Genomic DNA, 24562 nt, shown 5'->3' on the forward strand with positions numbered 1-24562 from the left:
TGTTAGATCTTTTCGCGTTCCCCGGTCGAACCACTCTTGCTCCCCGGTCGATCATCAATCGCTCTGCTGGAGTGACGTTCGGTTGCGGAGCAGAGCGACAGTCTCTACGCACCTTTACAGTAGAACTGAATTGAATGTAAGCAATAACCTGAGTCAGGAAATTAAGAAGAGAATTGATCAGGGTAACAGAGCTTACTTCGCAAATAGAAGTTTAATGAAGTCTAGACTACTATCAAGATGCACGAAAGTAAAACTATATCAAACACTTATAAGACCAGTAGTGACATACGGCTGTGAAACTTGGGTTTTCAACTCCCAAAATATGAACGCATTGAGGATTTTCGAAAGAAAAATAATAATAAGAATTCATAGCCCCATATGCGAAAATGGAGAGTGGAGAATCAGAAGCCATGCAGAGGTAAGTAAAATTATGCGCGGAAAAGATATAGTACGATGCATAAAGTCTAGAAGAATCAGCTGGCTGGGACATACATGTGCAAAGAATAGAGAACAATGGGATGCAGAGGCAGATGCTTGTTGGAAGAATGGAAGGAACGAGGAAAAGAGGTCGCCCGAGAACACGTTGACTGCAGGATGTAGAAAAATATCTAGCGTGCCTAGGAGTGAGGAACTGGAAGAAACTGGCTAATTAGTGAGATGAATGGAGGCGAATTGTTGAAGACGCCAAGGTCCACGCAGGGCTGTAACGCTTCGTAAGTAAGTAAGTAAGTCTAATTAAACTATTCACATTCAGTCCGGCCGAGCGAGTATATATAGTCCTATTACAACTTATGAGAAATATATTTTCACTGTCACTGTTGTGTGTTAATCCAGCTTGAGCCTCTTGAAAAGATGTCGGTCGAACATTCGTTAAGTGTGGACCCAGCTTAGCGTTAACTTGTATAACATTTAGGTTTAACTGTCATATACAGAGTGGCTCATAAGTCAGTTGACGCTAGTAAGTTTTAAGGTCTGAAATCTTATATCTTGAGGATTTAAAAATAATAATATTCTTTACTTATTGGGTTAAATAATCTCAAATACATGATTTCAACTACAATTATTAATATACATGTAATATACTTTTTTTTTTGTGTATCCTATACTATTAAACGAGCAATTTCTGTCTATATGTTTGTATTTCACCGGATCTCGAAAACGGCTCCAACGATTCTCACGAAATTCAGAACATAGTAGGTTTATAATATAAAAATTCGATTGCACTAGGTTTCATCCCTGGGAAACTCGCTGAAGGAAATTAAAAGGATAATTATTATTCATCCTTGGAAAAACAGCTGATAATAATTATTTCGTCGTCTGTTGTTGATGGAAGTGAGTGAGCGAGTTCATGTGTGTGGGACTGTGTCAAAATTATGACTCAGCTGTTGAACTTTTGTAATCATTCAATCAGGTACTTAGTGCCGGTTGCAAAAAAGCCCGGGTTATTTTCAATCCTGATTAATTCCAGTAGATCCATCTTTTTGAAATGGTCTTTTCTGATTTGGTTCACATGAAATCAATCAGGATTAAAATTTAACCGGCTTTTGTGCAACCGAACCTTCGTGAGGGAAATTTTTGCTTTCCTCTGGGGAAATAAACTCAATTTACTGTCACATTTCTGTATGAACTATGAATGTTATTATAATTTCTTCTTTCGTAATAAATTCTTTATGCTTTTGTACTCAAGAGCGAAGCTCGGTCCCCGATATTTATTTCATTAAATGCATATTTGTCAACAATTATTTTATCTATTATTATTTTATCTATTATTATTTTATCTATTGTATTGGCAAGTTAACCACATTACATTTTTAGGCTATACTAGTTTCATCTCTAAGGATTATTTAAAACTTATGAGTATTTTGCATGAATTATGGCGTTTATTGTTTATATTTCCAAAGACTAAGTTTAGTGCATCTGTGATAATAATTTGAGTTTATATGTTATTGTAATAGTATGACTTATTTGTAATATGATCCAGCCTAATGTCCAATGTATTTTTTGGCTGAAATAAATCATTGAATCATTGAACTGACTTCTGGGCCACTCTGTATATACTTGAATTACTATTCTTGTTAAATGTCGATACGTTCTATAACCCACTCTGACGAAATGTTTGAGAAGCTTGATTGTTGAACATTTTGGACAAACAATTTTTTCTCGACATAACAGTCTCAAAACTGGCAGCTGTTTTTACATACTTCCATTTGAATGTACCTCAACGAGCGTGTTTGTCAAACATTTGTAAACTGTGAACTAAATTATCGTGAAATTTGATTTTTGAACTGTTGAAATTTTAAATTTTATTGTAATAATCAGGTAGAAGGTAATCTTATTTCTCTCTCCACATAACTTTTGGTCGTCTTTTTTCAGTGTACTGTGGATAAGAGACTGGGTCTGTTCTCACCTGAAGAGGAAGAAGTAAGTCCCCTGGCAGCCTATGAGGGATGTGAGTTGGAACCTAAGCCACCCTTCATCAAACCGCATGACATCTGGGTTCAGGTTGGCCCCACCATTGTTATTTCGATATCTAATTATTATTTATAACTTATCAAATCGAATATTATATTTTGTTATTTTGATATCTAATCATTATTTATAACATATCAAATCGAGTATTATATTTTGTTATTTCGATATCTAATCACTATTTATAACTTATCAAATCAAATATGATATTTGTAACATGGATTATGAGCTAAAGTTCATTCATTTCTCTCCAAGAATTTTAAGCAGTCAATAGATGGAATAGAAGAATTATTATATAGAATTACTATTACCCATTTTATTTTCTTTGGAAATGGACTATAAAAAGTAAATTTGTACGGCTTTTGTTGGTGGGGAGTCGCTTGCGGGATGGTCCTACCTCAACTGAATATAATATATTATAACAAGCCGTCAGGCTCGTTTCGCTCGCCATATCCGTCTAGCCAAGGGGCTCCGCCCCCTGGACCCCCGACTGGATCGTCTGAGAATGAGATCAGCAGGCTCGCTTCGCTCGCCTGCATTTTTGATTTGAGGATTTTTATCATGTTAGGACGATCCAGTCGGGGGTCCAGACTAAACGTCTGGCTAAACGGATATGGCGAGTGAAGCGAGTAGCTCTTATTTAAGTAGCAGTGCCCAATCAATTTTTCCGCGATAAATGCATTTTAATCTTCAACTTGGTGCCAACCTAACAAAGTCAACTCAACTTAATTCCAACCTGAAAAAATTATTAATTTAGTTACCAGTTAACAACTGTTTCGAAGAGGTACTCTCTCTAGATTATAGTTCTATATTAACATATGGTATGGACATTCTTCAATTATAATTAACAGAATAAGAAGAAGAATATACATGCTAAAAGACGAACTTTAAACCCTTAAAAACTACCCTTAGAGTTAAAATATTGCCAAAAGATTTCTTAGTGCGCCTCTAAAGGGCCAACTGAAGATACCTACCAAACTTGAACGTTTTTGGTCCGGTAGATTTTTAGTTCTGCGAGTGAGTGAGTAAGTGAGTCAGTCAGTCAGTGAGTGAGTGCCATTTCGCTTTTATATATATAGAAGAAGATACGAATGTATAATATAACATATTATAATAATTATATACGAATGTATAATAGAACATATAATAATATTATAGTTTAAGCAGTCAATGGGCCTCATGACTGTCATACTTCAGTCGGGACCAACAATAAAAAGTGCTCATCCGATAACACGGGAGTGACCTGGTAAAAGCTTTTGTTTATTTATATCCTGGTTTGAACTCGGGACCTCCTTACTGCTATGCAATCACTATATCCACTAGTCTACAGATAAAGTATTGACTGTGGTTTACGGCGACGGGAGCTGGTGAATTTCTAACCTGTGGCTAAATGGGTGAAATCCACGTGAATTGCAGTGATATGAACAAGGCTTTATTTCATTTTATGATTTTGTCTGTTGAACAATCATATAGGGTGCGATCATATGTGCAAGTGCACATCGAATCATGCATGAGCCGAAAACAAGATTTGAAAAGTGCCATTGAAACACGTTGTGACTTGCATGTAGCTGCCCACACTGAACGCAACCAACAAGTGCACGCGTGAAGTGTGAGTGTTCCTATTGCTCCAGATTTTGTTTCTCATCTACATGCGTGTTCATGCATAAACCACGCTTGAACTTGTAGATATACACATTCAATGTGATATCACACCCTCATACAAATTTCAACTCGCGATTATTTGTTGTTCTTTGTTTGTATGTGAACATTTTAAATGACAAATATATTCAATCTAAGGGCCATATGCTAACACTACGTTTAACGCTGAACCTCGTTTACTTATAGATATGGTTTCATTTATCATAATGTGTTTCATACGGGGTTTAAACGAACAGCTGACATTTCTCCGTTTAAACCGAGTATCTGCATACGGGCCTAAGTATCGTATTGCCTTTCTCATACAATGAAAACCTCTTTATGCAATAGAAACTTGTTTTTTTCTTGTAAAATATGAATTATTTGTTTGTTCAGTTTATCGGCGAGCTGGTGGAGACAGCCAAGTACTGTAGCCAGGAGAAGGTGGAGATGATTGCGATGTTCCTGCACAAGTCACTGCCAATGGTGGTGGGGGGTCAGGAGCCCCATCAGAACAGGCATGTGGCGGCCGTCAGTGTCCGATTCAGGTCAGTTCATCACCGTAACCACCACTCCATCACCTCATTCTCTTCTATATTCTCTCATCATTTACTAATATATTTGCATAATTCAGGTAGAATACTTTGGTAATTACAGTCCGGGTCATGTAGCTTTGCCTATCGGTGGAGGGCCACTAGACTGCAATACTACCCGTTCAAAAACATTGTGTATGTTCTGGGAATACGAAAAAGTGGTAAATTGTTCTAATTCCAGTGGTAAATTGTTCAATTACATGACTAGTGAAAAATGTTCCCATGGAACGTCATTTCAAAATCGTTGGTTCAAGCTTTTGGCGCGCACTTATGAAGTTGATTTACACCAGAATGTGTCGTTTACTAGCTGCGTGAATGAAGAAAGGCTGTTTTACAAACTTACCGTCTACAAAAGTGTGCATTTCTTTAATTCCATTACTCTCAAATTTTCTATAGAGAAAAATTCATTCAACGAATGGTTATCAAACATCATTTTGTTGATTATGTATTCTATGGCTCTAAGCTATCAGCGCATGGGCAGAGAAGCAAGCAGACTACAATTCAATCGACCAATGAGAGCTCTGAAAATTTGAACTGTCACAATTTACCTCGCTTCGACTGTGGGGCAGGAACTTGGAACTGGAACTAGTTTCTGGTACAGAATCTGTCAAAATTCTTCCCATGGGACGCGGAACTTTTTACCTGGTTACTTGTGAATCAAACAATTTGCCACATTCCATGTTCCCAGAACGGGCTCATTGAACATTTTAAAAAATGTCTCTCTCCATAAGCAGCAGATGCTCTTTTGTATCTTCTCAAAGCAACTTGTTGCATCCGAAAAGATACACAAGGAGCTTAAATGTAAATTTCCATAAACAACAGATGCTCTTTTGTATCTTCTCAAAGCAACGTGTTGCATCCGTAAAGATACACAAGGAGCTTAAATATGTAAATTTCCATAAACAACAGATGCTCTTTTGTATCTTCTCAAAGCAACGTATTGCATCCGTAAAGATACACAAGGAGCTTTAATGTAAATTTCCATAAACAAAAGATGCTCTTTGTATCTTCCCAAAAGCAACGGGTTGCATCCGAAAAGAAGATATACAAGGCCAATAAAAATTTTATTATTATTAAATTATTAGCCAATAAAAACACTAAATTATATAGGTCAGCTGAAATCAACAAATTTTTATTGGTGTAGGAGGCCTACCTGTGCTGACGTCACCAGAATGCACTATGACTTTGTTTACGGAGGTAGTGTTCAAAGTCACTGAGGCAAATCTACAGGGACGCGTACTGTATTATTTAATACTTCTTCATAGCTAAAGTAGGGGTTTCAATACTAAAGTTTACTTGAATTAAATACTTCTTCTTCTTCTCCGTTTTCTTCGATTTTGTACTGTATGTGTATGTGGTATAATGTTACTTCAAATTATATACTACATACTATATAACTTTGTTTATGATTTGTTCTGTTTCTTGTCATGAAAATGTAAATTTTTACATTTACACTTTGTACTGTAGGCTATGTGTATGTTGTCTAATGTTCATTTCATACTATACAACTTTGCTTATGTTTTGTTCTGTTCCTTGCCATGAAATAGTTATTTGTGCAACTAGTGCGCAAAGTGACAGTTTGCTGCACCGAAAGAAACGTTTACGCCCGAGCCGTAGGCGAGGGCGGAATGGTTTCTTGAGTGCAGCAGAGGGTAATTATGGGTAAAATTGCCTGAAATGCATCAAAGTTTTTCTGTGTAATTTTTATTATTGATAAAAACCTTAATCCTAAAATCCTAAAGTCCTCGTTGTCCTTGGTTATAATATATAATGAATAATAATTAGCGCGTTGTGCTTCGTTGCACCTCTGCTCACTATAGCAGCCACAGCAGTCACTGTTACCAACTTCATTTTGATTTTGCTGCACTGTTGCTCCATATAACCTACTAAGTATTTTGCGTTGCCATGTTGCAAATCTGGAGTGCAGAAAAATTTTTCCCGCACTAGAGCGGAAAAGTGATTCTTTGCGTTCTGTAATCAGTGCAGCAATGGCCACTTTTCAATGTAACTGTAGGAAAATGTTAATTTTTACATTTACGCTTTGTGCTGTAGGCTATGTGTATGTTGTCTAATGTTCATTTCATACTATACGACTTTGTTTATGTTTTGTTCTGTTCCTTGCCATGAAAATGTTAATTTATTTATTCATCTACAGTATTTATTTATGTATTTTTGTTTAGGCTGTTGCAATGCGGCCTGTCACTGTTGCAAGGTGACGTGCTAGCCAGGTCGCTGAGCAAGAACGTGTTGCGTGAGCGTGTCTACTGCACGTGTCTGGACTACTTCTGCGGCGCACCCCGGCCCCCCTCGCAGCGCAGTGCCGATCTGCGTGACGACATACACGTGTTGATCCGCTTCTGGCAGACTATGCACTCAGACAAAAAGTATCTGCTTGCCAGTGTTGTCGGAGGTCAGAATCAGAACTAAATACTTCATAGAATTTTTTTTGTGTAGTTGAGAAGTTGATATTGTGGTAATTATTCATATTGAATGAAAAATACTGAGAAATTGTCAAAAAACCACTGATTTATTGATAATTAGAAAGACCGGTTTCGGTTATTAAACCATTGTCAATCTCTGATATACTGGTTTATCAGTCTCAGTTTATCAGAGATTGACAATGGTGTAATAACCGAAACCGGTCTTTCTAATTGTCAATAAATCGGTTTTTTTTGACAATTACACCTTAGTATTTTTTCATTCAAACTAAAACTAAATACAAGTGCAGCAGAATTTATACTAGTAGGCGAGTACTACTATTGGTCAAGGGCATGAACGCCTGCCATTGGCCTAGCTAGACAGTCTCCTCCCACTCAACAGTGTGACAAAATGGCGGCTTAAGCAACAGAATCGCAATGATAATAAAATTAACTTTCAGTACAAAATAAGAACCAAGAAAACAAGTGTGAAAGATATATGACGTTATTCTTTATATTTAAATAACGATTAGCCTCCTGCTTGGCATCAGTCGGTAGAGCATGAAATATTTGATATAATTATAAAAATTAGGTCGTGGTTTTTTAATAGGATACAGTCCCATAAAAATCTTTATAGGCCCAGGTATGAGCTTCCCCTATAATTCTTGTAATTCATTAAAATATATATATATATATATGGTACTTATCCTACAGTGTTGAGGAATTAAAATAAACTGCACACCATAAACAATTTGATACATATATTAACAAATATTGCAAAAATATAAAGAGCGATAAAAATATATAATATAAAAATAGAACAATAATCGAAATCAGTAAACTATCACAGGCTAAATACGATTCTCTAAATTTATAGCACGAAACGTTACCATGTGCTTTTATCTTTTAATCATATGCATCCTTTTGTATGTAGCTGCGATATAAGCTTGCTAATACTTGTCGACTTGGACAATTCTATTAAAAATAGGTTCCTTAAAATCAACTTGATAAATTGGCAACCAATAATCCAAATATATATATTAAATTCTCTAGTATCTAATAGATTTCTTTGTAATGAATATATTTTTTATCTCAGGGTGCAAGATTCGGCACCTGATGGAATAAGTAGAGCAATTCATTTAGTGAATCAGAGCTACAACAAATTATCGCAAATTATATTGCAAAATTAAAGATCATATGAATATGCATTAATAGCCTAGATTTTATACTTCTTTGATTTATTAGAATTTTCTGAAATGTACTGTCTCATTATTCCTCTAATAAAATACCTTTAATACTATATTTACTTGCGCAAGTATTTTTTATTAAATTCTTAATTTATAAGAAAACCCTTTCGACGAGCTAGCTTTGATTATTAGGTAATTTCGAAGCACTAAGGGCGCCCATCACTAATTCAATATTTCTCACTCACGTGTCGAAATCTTCTTATGAGCCGCTGATGTCGATCCAGCTCCTGGTGGTCCTGGACTATGGTAGCCGGAGTCTTCTCTTCCAAGGGGTTACAAAATTATTTAAAAATGAAAATGACTTCTGCTTTATAAGAGCATCACAAAGTCTTATAAGAAATTTAATAATTCAATCTAACTTTAGCTTTTTACAAGTTATAGCAAGGTATTACGCTCTATAATATTTAGGGACCTCTCATGGTGGCATTTGGCAGGCGAGTGATGGTTCTCCTTTCTCAATTTTAAAATTCTTATTTCCGACTTTCAAATTTACTTAAAATTTGAATATCCTAGTCCTCCGCCATTAAAGGTTCAAATAGACCTTACTAAAATATTAAATTATTACTTATGTTGTGTGTTTAATAATTTCTTTGCCTTCGGGCCATATCCATAACATAGACTATATAACAATTTTATACAAATTCTAATCATTTGTAGAAATATATATAAATATTTTTGAATTGGCATACTATTGCCGCCTATTAACTGCCATTATGTGATTGGTGCATGCAAATTGTTTCAGTATTCATGCGCTTGGTAACCTCCTATTTCCTGGATACATTCAATTATTTTTATTAGGTTTTTTAAGTATGCCCTCTACATGCTAGTTAATTTTCTATATATTACTATTTATTTCATGCATCATAATAGTTAGCCACGTGACCTTTTGTTCTTCCAAATTGCATACCGTTTTGCCGCAATAGATCTCTGCCAAGGGGTTTGGTCAGATTCTACGTTGCATGGCTCGGTCGATCGTTAGGTCGCCGATCACTGAATGTTTATGCCTAACCTCAATCTTCAATATTTTATATAATATTATTTATTAGCAAAAAATTATTTCAATTCCTTTTAGGCTATTGTACCGTTTAGCCAGGACAAGCTGATGCTATCTAATCTTTATGTTATCTCTTTGGCGATATTAGCCAGTTACTTTACTCAGACCTATTAGTACTTCAGCTAGGGATTTTTATATCTACTCAAATTTCAAATATGTTACAGATAATAAAACAAATATGTAAATGGAAAAACTATTGACTAATGTATGCTTACAATTTTATGATAAAACTAAATTCGTAGTGTTGTATTGGTTGAAATGAATCTGGTCATTTAAACTATACTGGGAATTTTACTTAATTACTCTTGTTATTTCTAAAGCCTCTAGAATATTCAAAGATCTGCCTTTGTTATTAACATGTCGTATGAAATGAATGTATTTTGCAAATTTAAAGTCAAGTTTACAAGAACAGAAACTTGAGTCCGCTGTACCAATGTAGACCCTTCTTCAAGTGTTGATTGATTTGATGTTGATTGTTGAACATGTTCTACTTTTAGATTCAACTTGAATCTTGAAGGTACAATCCAACCTTCAAATGAGTAAATAAGATAAAAACAGTTGTTAGTCAATATAGGATGTATAACAACAACTTGATGCAAGAAAATTATGAAAAGTAAGAAGTAAGAACTTTGAGATAAAATAATTAGGGTTCTACGTCATAATTATACTTTTTGGGTTATGAAAACTTGACTACAAGTTTATGAAATGAGATCTTAACGAACTGGAAACTATACAGTTACATTCTTCAATTTGACAAGCTACTACAGTGAGATTTTTTATATTTTCAGCATTTTTTGAGCGGCTTGTCACTAGGGAATGTAGAGACGGAAAGATACTATTGGTCAATAGTTGAAAATATTCTATTCCTGTATTATTTGAATTTTCCTTGATATTATGAGTTACACTAATGAGTAGGAATAGAATTTTAGGTGAATTCTACTAGGCTTCCTCTATTTCTCTATTTTCACCTGGAGGGCGAAGTTAGGTCACAGTTGGCCGTCTCTCCCACTTAACCATCCTATATAATTCCAATGTATGCTGTAATATAACAATTATAGTATAATATAAAATACTACAAAGTTGTAACTTTGTATTTGTATTGCTCAATGTTATCTATTCATTAACTAAATGAAATATTTTTATTGTAGACTTTGACGTGTCAGCTCTGGACGGTGGACAGGGTGGGGGTGGCGGCACTATGACGTCATCCTCAACTACCACCACTGACATGCGGCTGGGAGGTGGAAGCGCGGCTGGGGGCGGATCCACGTTGACAAGGGGCGGGGCGACGTTGTCAGGGGGTGGAGTCAATGAGTTGCCCCGCCCCCAGACGGCCGGCTCATCGACCAGCGGATGGATCAACACTGTTCCACTGTCGGTTTCCACCAATACGCTCACCAAACGGTCTACGAGGTCGAAACGGCAGGTCAATCAGGGCGATCTCTTCGTCAAGGACTATATCAAGAAGAGGAATCTGATTTTGGATTTGCTGGTGAGTAGTACTGTAGCTGCAGCTTATTGTGTGAAATTGTAGAGAAAGCAAATAAGAGTTTTAATTCAAATGATTATTCCAATCTATATAAATAAAAATCGAGCCTCAAATTTTGACATTCAATAACTTTTCTATGTGTGCACCGAATTTAATGTTTTTTCTTAGTTGTGTTCGTTATGTTCAGGACCAGGTTTATGGCCTATCAAATTTATTATCCGACTTCAGGACTCTTTCCTACGGTCCTTCAAAGTTTACATGTGATCCTCCTCATGGGAGAAGATTAGTGAGCTGGCCACACTCAGAAATAAAAATCAGCTGTTATAATCATTATGTCATACAACAGCCTTCGGTAGATAGTAGAAAAGAGTGTGTGCTGCTCCATAACCGCCCATGTATTCTATTCTAAACGCCCCGACTAAAAACAAAATGACTGATCTGTGTGTAACCATCCAGCAGTGCGGCCTCAGGTTAAAGACTTTCATGCTCCAAAGACATTGCTTTGCTTCGAATAATTGTGCTGTCTTCGGTGTTCAGAATTAATTTATTTTTAGTAAATTATTTATTTTGCAGTTGGAAAATTATCTATGTAAATAAAATGCCGCATCGCGCCTCCTCAAGGGTGCATCCAGCTAGAGTTTGTCATGAGATGCATTAAACTATTTGGCGGTACGTAGTTCGCCGGGCCAGCTAGTATAGAATAGAATTCAATTACTAGGGTCATTTTCAACCACCGATTGGCAATACATGAGAGACTAATGTATATTAAAGAATATTTTATTAACTAAAAGTTATTGTTCAACATAATCGCCGTGGTGTTTGGGGCACTTCTCATACCAATGGGCCACCCTTCTAGAATCCTGTTCATGGAATGTTGCCGCCGAATGTGTTGAAGTGCTGGGCTATGATATTTTTTGGAGCTCCTCGTTAGTTTGGAAGCACTGCCTTCAAATCACTTTCTACGTTTGGGGAAACAGTATAGGTTACTACTGACCAAGTCAGGTTAGTGTGACGGGTCCAAAATATCCAATTTGATTTTCGGAAGAAGCAAATTCTTCCTAATTCCTTGGAGTACGTCTTAAATTTGGTGGTGATTTTGTGTGGTTGCTTTAGTGCTGGCTTATAGAATTATATTGAATTATTTGTTTGTTAAAATACTGCGCAACTTCAGTTAAGCCTAATGTCTATGTTACATGAAGGTTTTCCAGTTGTTCACTATCTATCTTACTTTACTGTATAGTAAACAATTCTGTTGAGTAAACAATTTCTTCATACATCTCATCCACTAAGCATTATCCATTGCTCCTCCATTTTCCTTAACATTAGAATCAATCAATACTTCATTTTCCTGTGTAAAATGTACTGTGTTGTAATATTGTTTTGTTTTATATCGTGAGCGTTTGATTTTATTATCTCATCCATGTACTAGATATTGTTATATTGTTTTTTTTTTAAATCGTGAGCTTTTGATTTTATTATCTCATCCATGTACTAGATATTGTTCTCTTGTTATAGGCGGTAAAAATGGAGTTATTGTTTTGTTTAAAAACATGAGAATTTGATTTGATTATCTCATTTATCTACTAAATATTGATTGGTTAATGTAGGTGGTAGAAATATAATTGGGTTAAAGAAATGAGACGGTGCCGCCGAAAACAATGGATGGACAGGTAGAAATTCTAGAGACCCTTCAGTGGTTACCTATTGTCATTGAATTTCGACATTTTCGTGGTCTATTGTTAAGGTATCCACTCGGAGCAATATATTGGTGGACCAGTGTGGTTACTTGAAGGCACTTTCAGCTGTAGCAATATATTGGTGGACCAGTGTGGTTACTTGAAGGCACTTTCAGCTGTAGCAATATATTGGTGGACCAGTGTGGTTACTTGAAGGCACTTTCAGCTGTAAACCAGTAGGAGCATACAGTGATTGGATAAACACACACATTACTATCGATGTGTGGGACTTGACAAAAACATGATACACATCATAATATGTTTGCCAAATTGTGTTCAATCTAATAGAATTGAAAGGACGCCAAAAAATCGTACGTTCAATAAGTATCGAGTTGTATGTAACTCAAGTTATTCTGTATACAGCTTGTGAGCAAGTTGAGTTTCTTCAAATGAACCATTGGGAATAATACAATAATTACAAGTGTAAGCACGTTGTGCTTACAAACCAAATATGTAAGGGGAAAAGAACTATGAATACAAAAAATGAATAGAATAACTAGAACTTTAATGAGTCTTTAACATATTTACATTTGAACAAAACAAGATTAATTTGATTATAAAACAATATTTTTTATGAATTAATGGGGAAACACTCGCTTGCTGCTAATGAAGATTCAATGTTTGTGGTTATGAAAAAATTAAGAATGATTCAGTAGTCACCTACCTTTTTGAAATAGCTTCCCACTTTGGCATCCACTGGTATTTCGCGGCGTTAATTATTAATTAAAAATCAAAATAACTGATCTAATAAAATGGGTTCAGATCCCGTCCTATTCAATAATGCAATTCTCTTTAAACTGCCCGAACTGCGACAGGAAAACTGTATTATAAAACAAGAGCAAAATCTATCCCCTTCACCAGAACAGCCGGACTTTACTCACAGTCCTATCGAACGAGCTCACACACCGACCAAAAGAAAAATTTTGGGTATTAAATATAACTCAGTCAATGCCAAACATGAAACCATTTCAAGTACATATTTTTATCTGTTTTAAGCGGCACGTTTGTTATTAAAAACAAAAGAGAAGCTACATTAATTTTGACAACAAATTAAATAAACAATCTTTCTGTCGATGACAAAAATTGTTCAAAGACAAAAACACTGTTCATTAAACTTTTACAATTTAAAACTCTAAAATCCTGATCAATATGAGATAAATATATGATTCATATATATGTCCCATATGACCAGCTGACACATCACCCATCCCGCTGAAAGACTCGTCCCTGAGTCTGTAGTCAAGAGGGGAACAAAAAAATAATAAATAATAATTAAACAAAATAATATACTCCGGAAACAAACGTGTGCCTGATTGACTTGATAATGCTACTATACATTGAAACTATACTATACTTGATCACTGATTTACATTTAATAATTGCAAAAAATACAAGTAAAAGATGTAAGGTGCAAAGTAATAGATAAGTTGGTGCTATCAGCTAGAACTGCCTTCAAGAAAGCACACGGGGCCACTAATGAGAGTAATGAAGCGGAATCAGAGGACAATGAAGCATGCTAGTCGAGAGTTGGAGGATGCACCTTTTTAGAACAATAGACCAGTGCACAGGTAGCGCGGCCCCGTCTCCTTTCTTTTACCCATATAATTACTGTGTTGTATTTTTATTTGTTTCAACATGTGATCTGATTATGTACTAAAAATTGTTTGGTTGATTTTTGGGATTTTTGTTGGTTTGGGGTTTTTGGGTTTTGGATTTTTGGGATTTTTGTTTGATTTTTCTACGAAAAATTGTTTGGTAGTAGAAATAGAATTACTGTGGTGTATTATTGTTTTGTTTCAGAATGTGATTTGGTTATCTCATTTTTGTTTAAAATAATTATTGTTTTGTGGTTGCAGGCGGTGGAAATAGAATTTTTGCTGATCTGGCACAATCCGACGAGCCGGGCCGAGCTGCACTTCCAGGGCGAGGAGATGGTGGCCAACTGGAAGGCCAAGACTGTCTCGGAGCGGACTCTGAGGGACACCGCTCGGCTAGCGTGGGACATCAGTCCCAGTCTGGCTGTCTTCCTGCCTGTCAGGTAAAACTATAATGCTTCTTGTTTGATATAATTTAATAATGTTTAATTGATTTATTGGTGTTTGTGTTTTATTGAGTAATAGCTTTGAATATAGAAATTTGTCATTTTTTGTGCATTGGAATATGGGCTTAAGTACACTCAGCAATAAATTTTCATTGTTTCGATCGACTTTGACTCATGATGCATGATTCTAGACCGCCTTGACGAGCCGAGAAGAATGAAGTTGAGCACGATGGAATCTTAGCATTGTGTCAAAAGTCATAAGTGTTTGGAATGTTGATCCTTTAGGTGTCCTTATACGCACCTCTCCACACCTCTCCACTAGGAAATACTGAAATTAAGTGCATCTTACAGATGATTCTCATAGAACTTAATTTCATTAACTCATATCATTGTGCGAAATATCAATGTGAGGGCTTGGTGAAGATGGTTGAAGCTGAAAATTAGGTGTTTTCACAATACAAGGAGCATTGTTGTCAGGTGTACCTGGAAATCTATATGAGATAGAGATCCTGATATGACCTGATCTCAGATTGTAGAGCACAAAACTACGCCTAGAGGGATTTTGAATTGCACATCTAAATGGTAACAACCGGAAGATATTATTGATCAAAAACTAAAATTCATCAGAATTGTTTTTTCTTTAAATTTTACTCATTTTTGAAAAATCATAACTCAGGACTCATTGAAGATAGAAAGTTCCGAATGATCTCATTTTATTCTGAATTGTATAATCTAAAAAATATGCAAGCGAAATTTTTTCTGTCCGATTACTGGATTTGGCAGAAATAGCTGAAAACTGGAAAAGTTTAAGCCGGAGGTCTATGGGCCAGCACAAGGAAATCGTGCATGAAAAAATTGGTTTTAGACTTCTCTCATGTATCAAGATATATATTGAAAAATCAGAACTACAATATAAATTTTAAGCACCAATGTATGTAGTGACTGGACAATATCTCTAGTAAATACGACCGCAGACTCAATAATAGTTTTTAAACTCTAGAGTCTATGAATATGACTAGACATTGATTGTGGTACCAGCAACTGAAACAAGTTTCTCGTTAAGAAACTTGAGATAAGAAACTTCTTTATTTCGTTAAGAAACTTAAGATAAGTGGATGTTTTTAAGAATACATTTTACGATGTCCCAGTTTATCGACTGTGGTAAAGACAAAACAAAACTAAAAAGTATAATTTTGAATAGATATGAATATCTACCTCAATAACACCTTCACTAACAAGATAAGTTTTGTTCAAACGTTAGTCCATACTAGAGTGTCCATGAATAAAATGATCTGATTGTGATTGTTGCAGATTGAAAAATGCAGACAGCATAGTGAAGGAGGTTTCTAGATTGGTGCGTCTGAACCCGACAGTCGTGTCTCACATTCCTCAGGCTCTCCAGTTCCTTGTCACTACCGAAACTCTACTCAACGACGCACCTGAGGTTAGCAACATTGCAAATTTCTCTATTTTCTACTTTTTCCCCTGTAATAACTTGAGATGTGTCGAAAGTGATTTCTTTGTTGTATTTGTTTTTTTTTTTTGTTTGCTGAAAAGTATCAAATTTGTCTAAATAGTATCATAGAGAAACAATAGCGTAAGTAGATATCCCATGGTACAGGGCGTTTATGTCGCAACTTTTACTGTTATTTCAAGCCGATTACTGTCGAATATTGTCGACTTTTACTGCTTTGACCTGGTAAGAGTGTATGAACGGCACAATATGAGACACTACCAGCGTCATAAAGCTTCACAGGAAAGAATAACGTAGAATATCAGCTTGAGATAACAGTAAAAGTTGCGACATAAACGCCCTATACCATGGGATATCTACTTGAGCTAGGTATTGTTTCTCTATGATAGTATGTCCATACTTAGATTCACTTTGAACTGTCTAAGTTCCTTATAAATAACACCTAAACTTCCAGACAATCAATGTGGACAGGGAAGAGTACATCAGTTTGTCAAGATTCCAGCTTGTCAAGTACCAATTTTCTACGAGTTCTTGATATACTGAAAGAAATGGAAGTTGAGCCATCCAGTACGTCGAGTTTTCAAAGCATCAAGTATTCGGAATCATGGAAGTAAGAAAACCTGGAACTGAAGTGGCAGCCTGCAGCATCTTGGCAAACTGAGCTCAAAAGTAGACGATAGACTCCGCTCCTAGTATGAGATAACTAGGGATTGGATCAACCTCATTGATCGGAACAACCGATTGTTAACGAAAGTTAGCAGATGTTAGAGTAGTAGCCACGCCTACCGGTCCGTTTCTGCTGCAATCTCTATTCTGGACTTCAGTTCCATGGTTTTCTTACTTTCATGTTGCTGATACACAATCAGCTACGCCGTTGCACACTAGTTAGAGTTTTGTAAGAATGAGTTAGAGAGTAATTATTAGTTGAAGGTTGAAGGTTAGGTTAGGGGTGAGGTATTTGCTTCTAAATGGCAATATGCTCCTATCATTTAGTGTTATTAACTTTCTGAAAGCAACAGGAACTTGATGTGCTGTATGTATTGAAGTCACCTACCCAGACTACTTCTTGATCAACTGAAATCTTGATGGAGTGAACGTCATCCGCTGGCAGCTCGACGTAATCTTACTGTATTGATTAATGTAAAATGATAAACGATGTAATATCAAACGATCAGAAACATTACAATTACCAAAAATTCAAACATGAAGTGCTATCAGAACACTAGTAATTTTATTACGTAGAACTACTAGCACCCTTTTTGTTTTCTTGAGACATGTTTAGTTTCCAGTATGTTTCGTATTAACAAGTCTCCGAATCACCAATAATAGATACTGAACGTAGTTTACTATGTAATAACGCTTTCAAGTAGATCTATCAAAGTAAATGAAAGATTATTTATTATTATATGCTTTCCACCTACAGAGGTTCGTCTTTGTGGGGTAAAATTAAGAATTTTGTTTCATTGTGTATATTTTTCTTTGTGATTTTGCTGATTTGTGAAATTAATATAGAAATTACTAGTACCCTTTTTAAAGTTTTTCACGTGTTCATGTAAAAAATAATAAAATTGGTAGTTGTAGTTTCTACATTTAAATTTGCATATTTTGTGATTTTTTTGGTATAAGAATTGCGATTTGCCAGAATGTTTATTTCAATTTGAATATTTTGTGATTTTTTTTCCGTATAATTGCCAGAATTTTTATTTCAATTTGAATATTCTGTGATTTTTTCGTATAGGAATTGCGATCTGCCAGAATTTTTTATTTTCAATTTTAATATTTTGTGATTTTTTGTTTATATAAGAATATTATGATTTTTCCCTCTTCCTATTTCCCATGTAATGCGTTCTATATACCCTGTTTACACTTTATTTATGAATCACTATATCTATTAATTGATTGATTGATTGATTGAGTACTTTATTTATGTAGATTACAATATATACTGGCTTATACACTTATATACAATAGCTTACAATACAGCAAAATTATAGATGAATTTACATAATATAGACTAAGAAAATAACTATTGAACTGTATATGATATGAAAAAGCAATTTGTAATATAATAACTATAGATAATAATCATATTGTTATGCATCTACATAAATTGGCGGAGCTTTGGACATATCAATGTCCATTCTTTGGGAAGAATATTAAAAATATCCTCCCCACTAACTCTCTACCAAAACGTTAATTTCGTTATTTGAACTAAGGATTTATTTATTAATGGAAATATTGTAAAAGTTTTAATCAATATGAATATTGAGGAGAAAAAAAACAGAAAATTGATAAAGTAAAATAATTATATAGGTAGATAAGATCAAATAATTGATTAATAAAATGAAGTAGGCTGAAAGTAGATCAGGGTTATCAAATTTCAGTAATATACAGCAGTATGCAGTGGATAATTGAAATAACATGAGTTTATATAATATATATATATATATATACAATTCGTTCTATAACATGGTTTAAAGGTTTATATTGGTGGAATAGGTGAGGGATGGTTGTCATGTGATCGTTCTAGGGCCGGACAGTTTCAGTCATTTGTTCCAAAATATGTTTTTTTAAAGTCAGGTTCAAGCTCGCTCGGCTCTCGATGGACCTGATAGAAACAGGAAGTGCATTCCATGCACGACAGGCACTGACTAAGAAGGATTTTATATTAATAAGAGAGTACCATAGTTTATAGTATAAGATACTTGAGAGAATTTTTTATTTTTGCTGTGAATTTTGTTTCGATTCTCCATTTCATTATGTTCTGTTCTGTTTATATATTTGTTTCTGTGCTAAATCAATTTAAGTCAGGTTAAGCGTATTATAATTTTATCTTACTCCCACTGGCGAACAAGAGTCATCTTATGCCAGTAGTTTTTTTCACTTACCCTTAAGGGCAGGTCACACCGAGCTCGTGTCCGCGGCGGTAGCGAAGTCAAAAAACTCGCATTCGATGTTATTAAGTTGTGCAGTTCACACCGAGCTCGCTACCGCAGAGGTAGTACCTCGGCGGTAGTTTCACTTCGCAAGCCAGGCGAACTTTTGAAACGTCTCCTAGTGGGAGTACCGCTAGCGGTAGTGAGCTCGGTCTGACGTGGCCAATCTAATAACATGGAAAGCGAACTCCAGAACTTCGCCATCGGTAGCGCTCTGGTTGCCGGCCTTCCCCCACTTCTAGAGAACCAGCCTCATCAAAACAAGAACAAAACCAAACTACCGCTGGCGGACGTTTTTTGGTGTGAACTGCTTCCAGAAAAACTACCTCTGCGGGAGCGAGCTCGCTACCGCTAGCAGACGTTGGTGTGACGACCGCTTTAATTATTATTACATTTTGGTTGGATTGTGTTGTCATGTTGAGCTTTGTTTGATTTATATATATATTTATTTATAAGTGTGGACTAAATAAATTTGAAATTCAAGTAGCTATATTAAAATACTTTATTAGGAAATTTGATTTTTGTATTCTTATTTAATTTTTTTTTCAGTTGTTCTGTGAAATAGTATACCGTATACGATCTCATGGTAAAATAATGAATGAACGGTAATTATTTGTGTTGTGTTGCAATTTTCAGCTGGTGTTTATGCTGAGTTGGGCGCGAGTGTCTCCTGTGCAGGCGTTGTCCTACTTTTCGCGGCAATACCCGCCTCATCCAATCACAGCGCAGTATGCGGTCCGCGTGTTGGCCAGCTATCCGGCAGACGCCGTTCTCTTCTACATTCCTCAACTGGTGCAGACGCTCAGGCATGACACTGTGAGTAAATGCCACCATTGTTTCAACGGAAAGATAGCATTGAACACAGGAATCATTACTCCTAGACTGCTTAAAACATTCACAACAACATCCTCGCATTATAAAATCAATATGCTTTTCCCTAAGCTACCAGAATTTATAAAAAATCCCGAAAATAATAAACTAAGCAATCTCAAGCAAATAGTTATAGGAATTTATTTTGATGATTCCTATGTTGAAATTGATTAAATGGAACTAGATGAATAATGAATTAATTTTAATGTTTGAATGACAAAATTGAACTTTTAATAAATATGAAAATAAAACTGTTACAAGTGATAAACAAACTATGCTAGTTGAAAACATCACAGGTGGTGGTGGCAATCATATGATTCGCCACATAGTCAACAAATGGATACTTAGTGTGAATCGTGAGGAAACGGAAAATTATATAGTATCGATTTATTCTGATCGATGGTGGTCGAGTGGTGTGATAAGATCGCAAGTATACAATAATATTAAAAATTAATATAGAATATGAGTAAAAATGAAAATAAAACATATAAATAGGGAAGTTTAAATGAATTTATACGAAATTTAATGTGTACGGTGTGTTGAGGGATTTTGAGTGGTTTTTTTTAACATCTTTATTGCCCACAAAAACAAATACAAAATAAAAAACTTACAAAAGAAATATTCTAGATTATAATATTATGCTATTTTACAAATAAATTAAAATTACATGGCACCACCCAGCAAGGGCAAAACCCTGACTGCTGAGTGAGAGTATCAGCTGTTTAGACAATATAAAAATTTATTTACTAATAATCAAAGCTACAAAAAATCGAAGTTAACAATAAATTACTAGTAATTATAATATTTGACTGATGTCGAAGAAAAATTTTTGTACCACCCACTTGGAATGTCTCTTAGGTTTAATTTCTTGTTGTATCCTAATACCATTATCATTTTACGTTTGTGAGTAATATATCTTGTAATTAATAATAATTATTGCTCTGCTTCTTTTATTTCGGTAATATGTTATTGTTTAATGCTTATTATTGGTTGAAATTGTTTTGTTTTTTTGAATTGTATTATATCATTGTCATATCTATCATTGTATATTTAAGTATATGGAATTGTAGAGAACTCGTTCCTCGCACACAGGCTTTGCCCATGTGAGGAACCTTCTTCAAGTTTTAATATGTATTTTGTATATTGTTTGTACTTTCTAAGAAGAAGAATAAAGATAATTTCAATTTTATCAAATAATTCAATTCAACTCAATTCATTTATTGCTAATTTAGAATATTCAAGACATATTACAAACTCTCAATAAGATGACATATCATTGAAAATATAAATAAATAAACATAATTACTCATACATATACTTGAATAAAATATAAAATCTAGGCATCACCAGCAAAAAGAAACTCTGCCCGCTGATGTGAGTTGCTAAACAGTAAAATAAAAACATAATATTTCGAAATAATTCAGAAAATTTAGGTTCTAATTTAACTAATAATTACAGTAGAAACTTCAGAACAGTAGAAAAATCAACAAAATAATGTGCAGAGAAAACACTATAAAATAAAAATAAAGAAAATGAAATTATATTAAACCGCTATATTTAATGTAAAAAAATATTTTCTCTTAATCCACTCTTTGGAGCTCTTTTTACTAATTTTGAAATCCAAATCAAAAGGTAATTGATCAGTTTACTGCTCGTATAAAATAGCTGCCTTCTAATCAATGAAAGTCTTGTAGAATAAACTTGATATTTCTCTGTTACACCCGGTCAGAAATGATAAGTGTTTTTGATCAGCTTTGGGAAGATATTTTTATTTTTCACTAAGTATTTTATTAAGATTTTGATATAATTATAGTTGTCTCACGGTAAAAAAATTAAAATCCAGGAAAATTAGATTAGTTGGGTATAACCATAGAGAAACAATAGCGTAAGTAGATATCCCATGGTATAGGGCGTTTATGTCGCAACTTTTACTGTTATCCCAAGCCGATTACTGTCGATTATTGTTGATTTTTACTGTTTTGACCGGGTAAGAGTGTATGAACGGCACAATATGAGAGACTACCAGCGTCATAGAGCTTCACGGGAAAGAACTACGTGGGCTATCGGCTTGAGATAACAGTAAAAGTTGCGACATAAACGCCCTATGCCATGGGATATCTACTTATGCTATTGTTTCTCTATGGTATAACCTTGGTTTATTTAAGATAGTTTTTATTATATTTTTTTGAATGATGAATACATTTTACATGTGTACATCATATGCAGCACCCCATATCACTAATCCATATTGTAAAACTGATTGAACTATGGCATAATAAACTGTTTTTAAGTTATTTATATTCAACTCAATGTCTTTCTTTGACTTGATTGTCATTAGGAATGCACAAGTATTTGAAAACACATATCATTTCAAATTGATGCTGATATTAGTAGTTGTGCTCTTGCAGATGGGCTACGTGGTAGAGTTCATCAAGTACATAGCGAAGAAGTCGCAGGTGGTCGGCCATCAGCTGATCTGGAACATGAAGACAAACATGTACATGGACGAGGAGATGCAGCAGAAGGACCTCTCGCTCTACGACACCCTCGAGACCCTCGTGCAGAGCATAGTCGGCACTCTGTCGGGTCCGGCCAAGTCTTTCTACGAGCGAGAGTTCGACTTCTTCAGCGAGATCACCAACATTTCCGGCCAGATCCGACCGTTCCCGAAGGGACCCGAACGGAAGCGAGCATGTCTCGAGGCGCTCAGCAAGATTAAGGTGCAGGCCGGCTGTTATCTGCCCTCCAATCCGGAGGCCATGGTGCTGGATATCGATTACAAGAGCGGCACGCCTATGCAGAGGTATGACGATTTCAAATTCCAGTAAGTTATTTATAGAGGGTGATTATAAAAGGAATTACAGCTTTGAAAGCACATAAATATTTATTGAAATTACTTACAAAATTGAGAAAGCTGTAATTTTGTTACAAAAAACTTCAAGTTTAAGGTGGACTCGCATCGGCCGAAAACTACCGAACGCGACCGAACGATCCCCCAACAAAGAAAGGAATAGATGCTCGTCCATTGCAACAGGTTCATACGGCCGTGATCGGCCGGCTCCGGCCGATCAATTTTTCGATCCAAATTGAATGGGATTTTCCGGCTCTATCTGGCCGAACTAATTAGTCGAGATGAGACAACAAAGTGTTCCTAACTCAAAATTGTTTCACCTTGTTTGCTTTTTGAAGTTCTGTTTTATAAAGTTGTAACTATGGACAATGAAAAATTGATAAGTTTTCTTCAAGCATGTTCCATTGTGGGATATGCTAGACAAAATATATCATCGTCGTGATGTTCAAAGGAATCTGTTGACAAAGATTGCTGAACAAAATGTATCTGAAGGTAATATTATTGTAATGAATAACTAATTTAGTGGATATTTGTTTATTCAATTTTCAAAATCTCAATATAATAATTGTTTATAAAATATTTTGGTGGATGTGATAGTAGTTAACTCAATAATTGGCAACCAGCCAACTACTGAACTAGACTGACGTAAACTGTTCCAATGGACGACCATATTTGGCCGAATTAACGGCCGGCAGATTCGTCCGATCCAACGGCCGAACGGATCGGTTGAATACGGTTCCAGTGGACGGTTACCCTAAGGTGTGGGTGTTATTTTGGTTGGATGTGACAGCCGTTGGTGATGCGACATACATCCCACCGATAATCGATTTCTTGCCACACTCGTACCAGCATATCAGGCGCAACTTGTGCATCCGCAGCGATCGAAATGTGATCCGATTTCGGAGGTCATTAAGATTGTCTGGTAGAGGCGGAACATAAACGTTATCCTCAATGAAACCCCACAGGAAGAAATCCATCGATGTTAAATCCAGTGAGCGAGGTGGCCATGCAATTGGCCCTGCATGGTAAATCCAGCGAAGTTGAAAATAATTGTCTAGAAAATCCTGAGCTTCTCCGTGTTCTGATGCACCGTTCATGCTGAAAGTAAAAGGGCACTTGTTCATCTTGTTCGGCATGACGGTGCACCATTTCATTTCCACAGAGAATTTTGGGATTTTCTAGACATTAGAAAATTGGCTGGTACGAGTGTAGCAAGAAATCGATTATCGGTGGTATGTATGTCGCATTACCAACGGCTGTCACATCCAACCAAAATAACACCCACGCCTTAAACTTGAAGTGTTTTGTAACAAAATGACACCTTTCTCAATTCTGTAAGTAATTTCAATAAATATCTATGTGCTTTGAAAGTTGTAAAGTCCTTTTATAATCACCCTATATATTCCATTTATTAACTGTAATTCCGCATCCACACGTTGGCCCAGTGCGTACAAATGACGATATTAGCGCCAGAGTGTGGATGGGTGGTTTGCCAGCGCTGGCCTTCATTGGCCATCGCTCCGATTTTTGAGGTTAGCATTGAAATTGTTCCAGTCTATCTTGCTTTTGTCTTATTCAATTGCTTACTAAGGGCTGTTTGGCCAGTGAGAGTGTAAACTAAATTTCATTTGAAAACTGGATTGAATCCGTATCAAGAGTCGTTTGTTATCATGTGATTCATTTCTAGTTTAAGCCACCAGCTGATTAAATTCAGTTTAAGCTTTGAATGTGCAAACGGCCCTCATTGACA

At 35.5% G+C, this 24562-nt stretch overlaps 1 protein-coding gene across 1 annotated transcript in view; it reads left to right on the forward strand.

Annotated features, from left to right (window-relative positions):
- LOC111045145 (phosphatidylinositol 4-kinase alpha) overlaps nt 1–24562 on the forward strand; it is a 113467-nt gene that overhangs the window by 50963 nt on the left and 37942 nt on the right. The window contains 8 exon segments of the mRNA XM_039438436.1: nt 2374–2502; nt 4501–4652; nt 6878–7107; nt 10564–10907; nt 14497–14678; nt 15993–16125; nt 19728–19907; nt 22370–22764. Coding sequence (XP_039294370.1) covers nt 2374–2502; nt 4501–4652; nt 6878–7107; nt 10564–10907; nt 14497–14678; nt 15993–16125; nt 19728–19907; nt 22370–22764 — 1745 coding nt within the window.

Source organism: Nilaparvata lugens, chromosome 11 (genome assembly GCF_014356525.2).
Source record: "Nilaparvata lugens isolate BPH chromosome 11, ASM1435652v1, whole genome shotgun sequence".
NCBI classification, from domain to species: domain Eukaryota; kingdom Metazoa; phylum Arthropoda; class Insecta; order Hemiptera; family Delphacidae; genus Nilaparvata; species Nilaparvata lugens.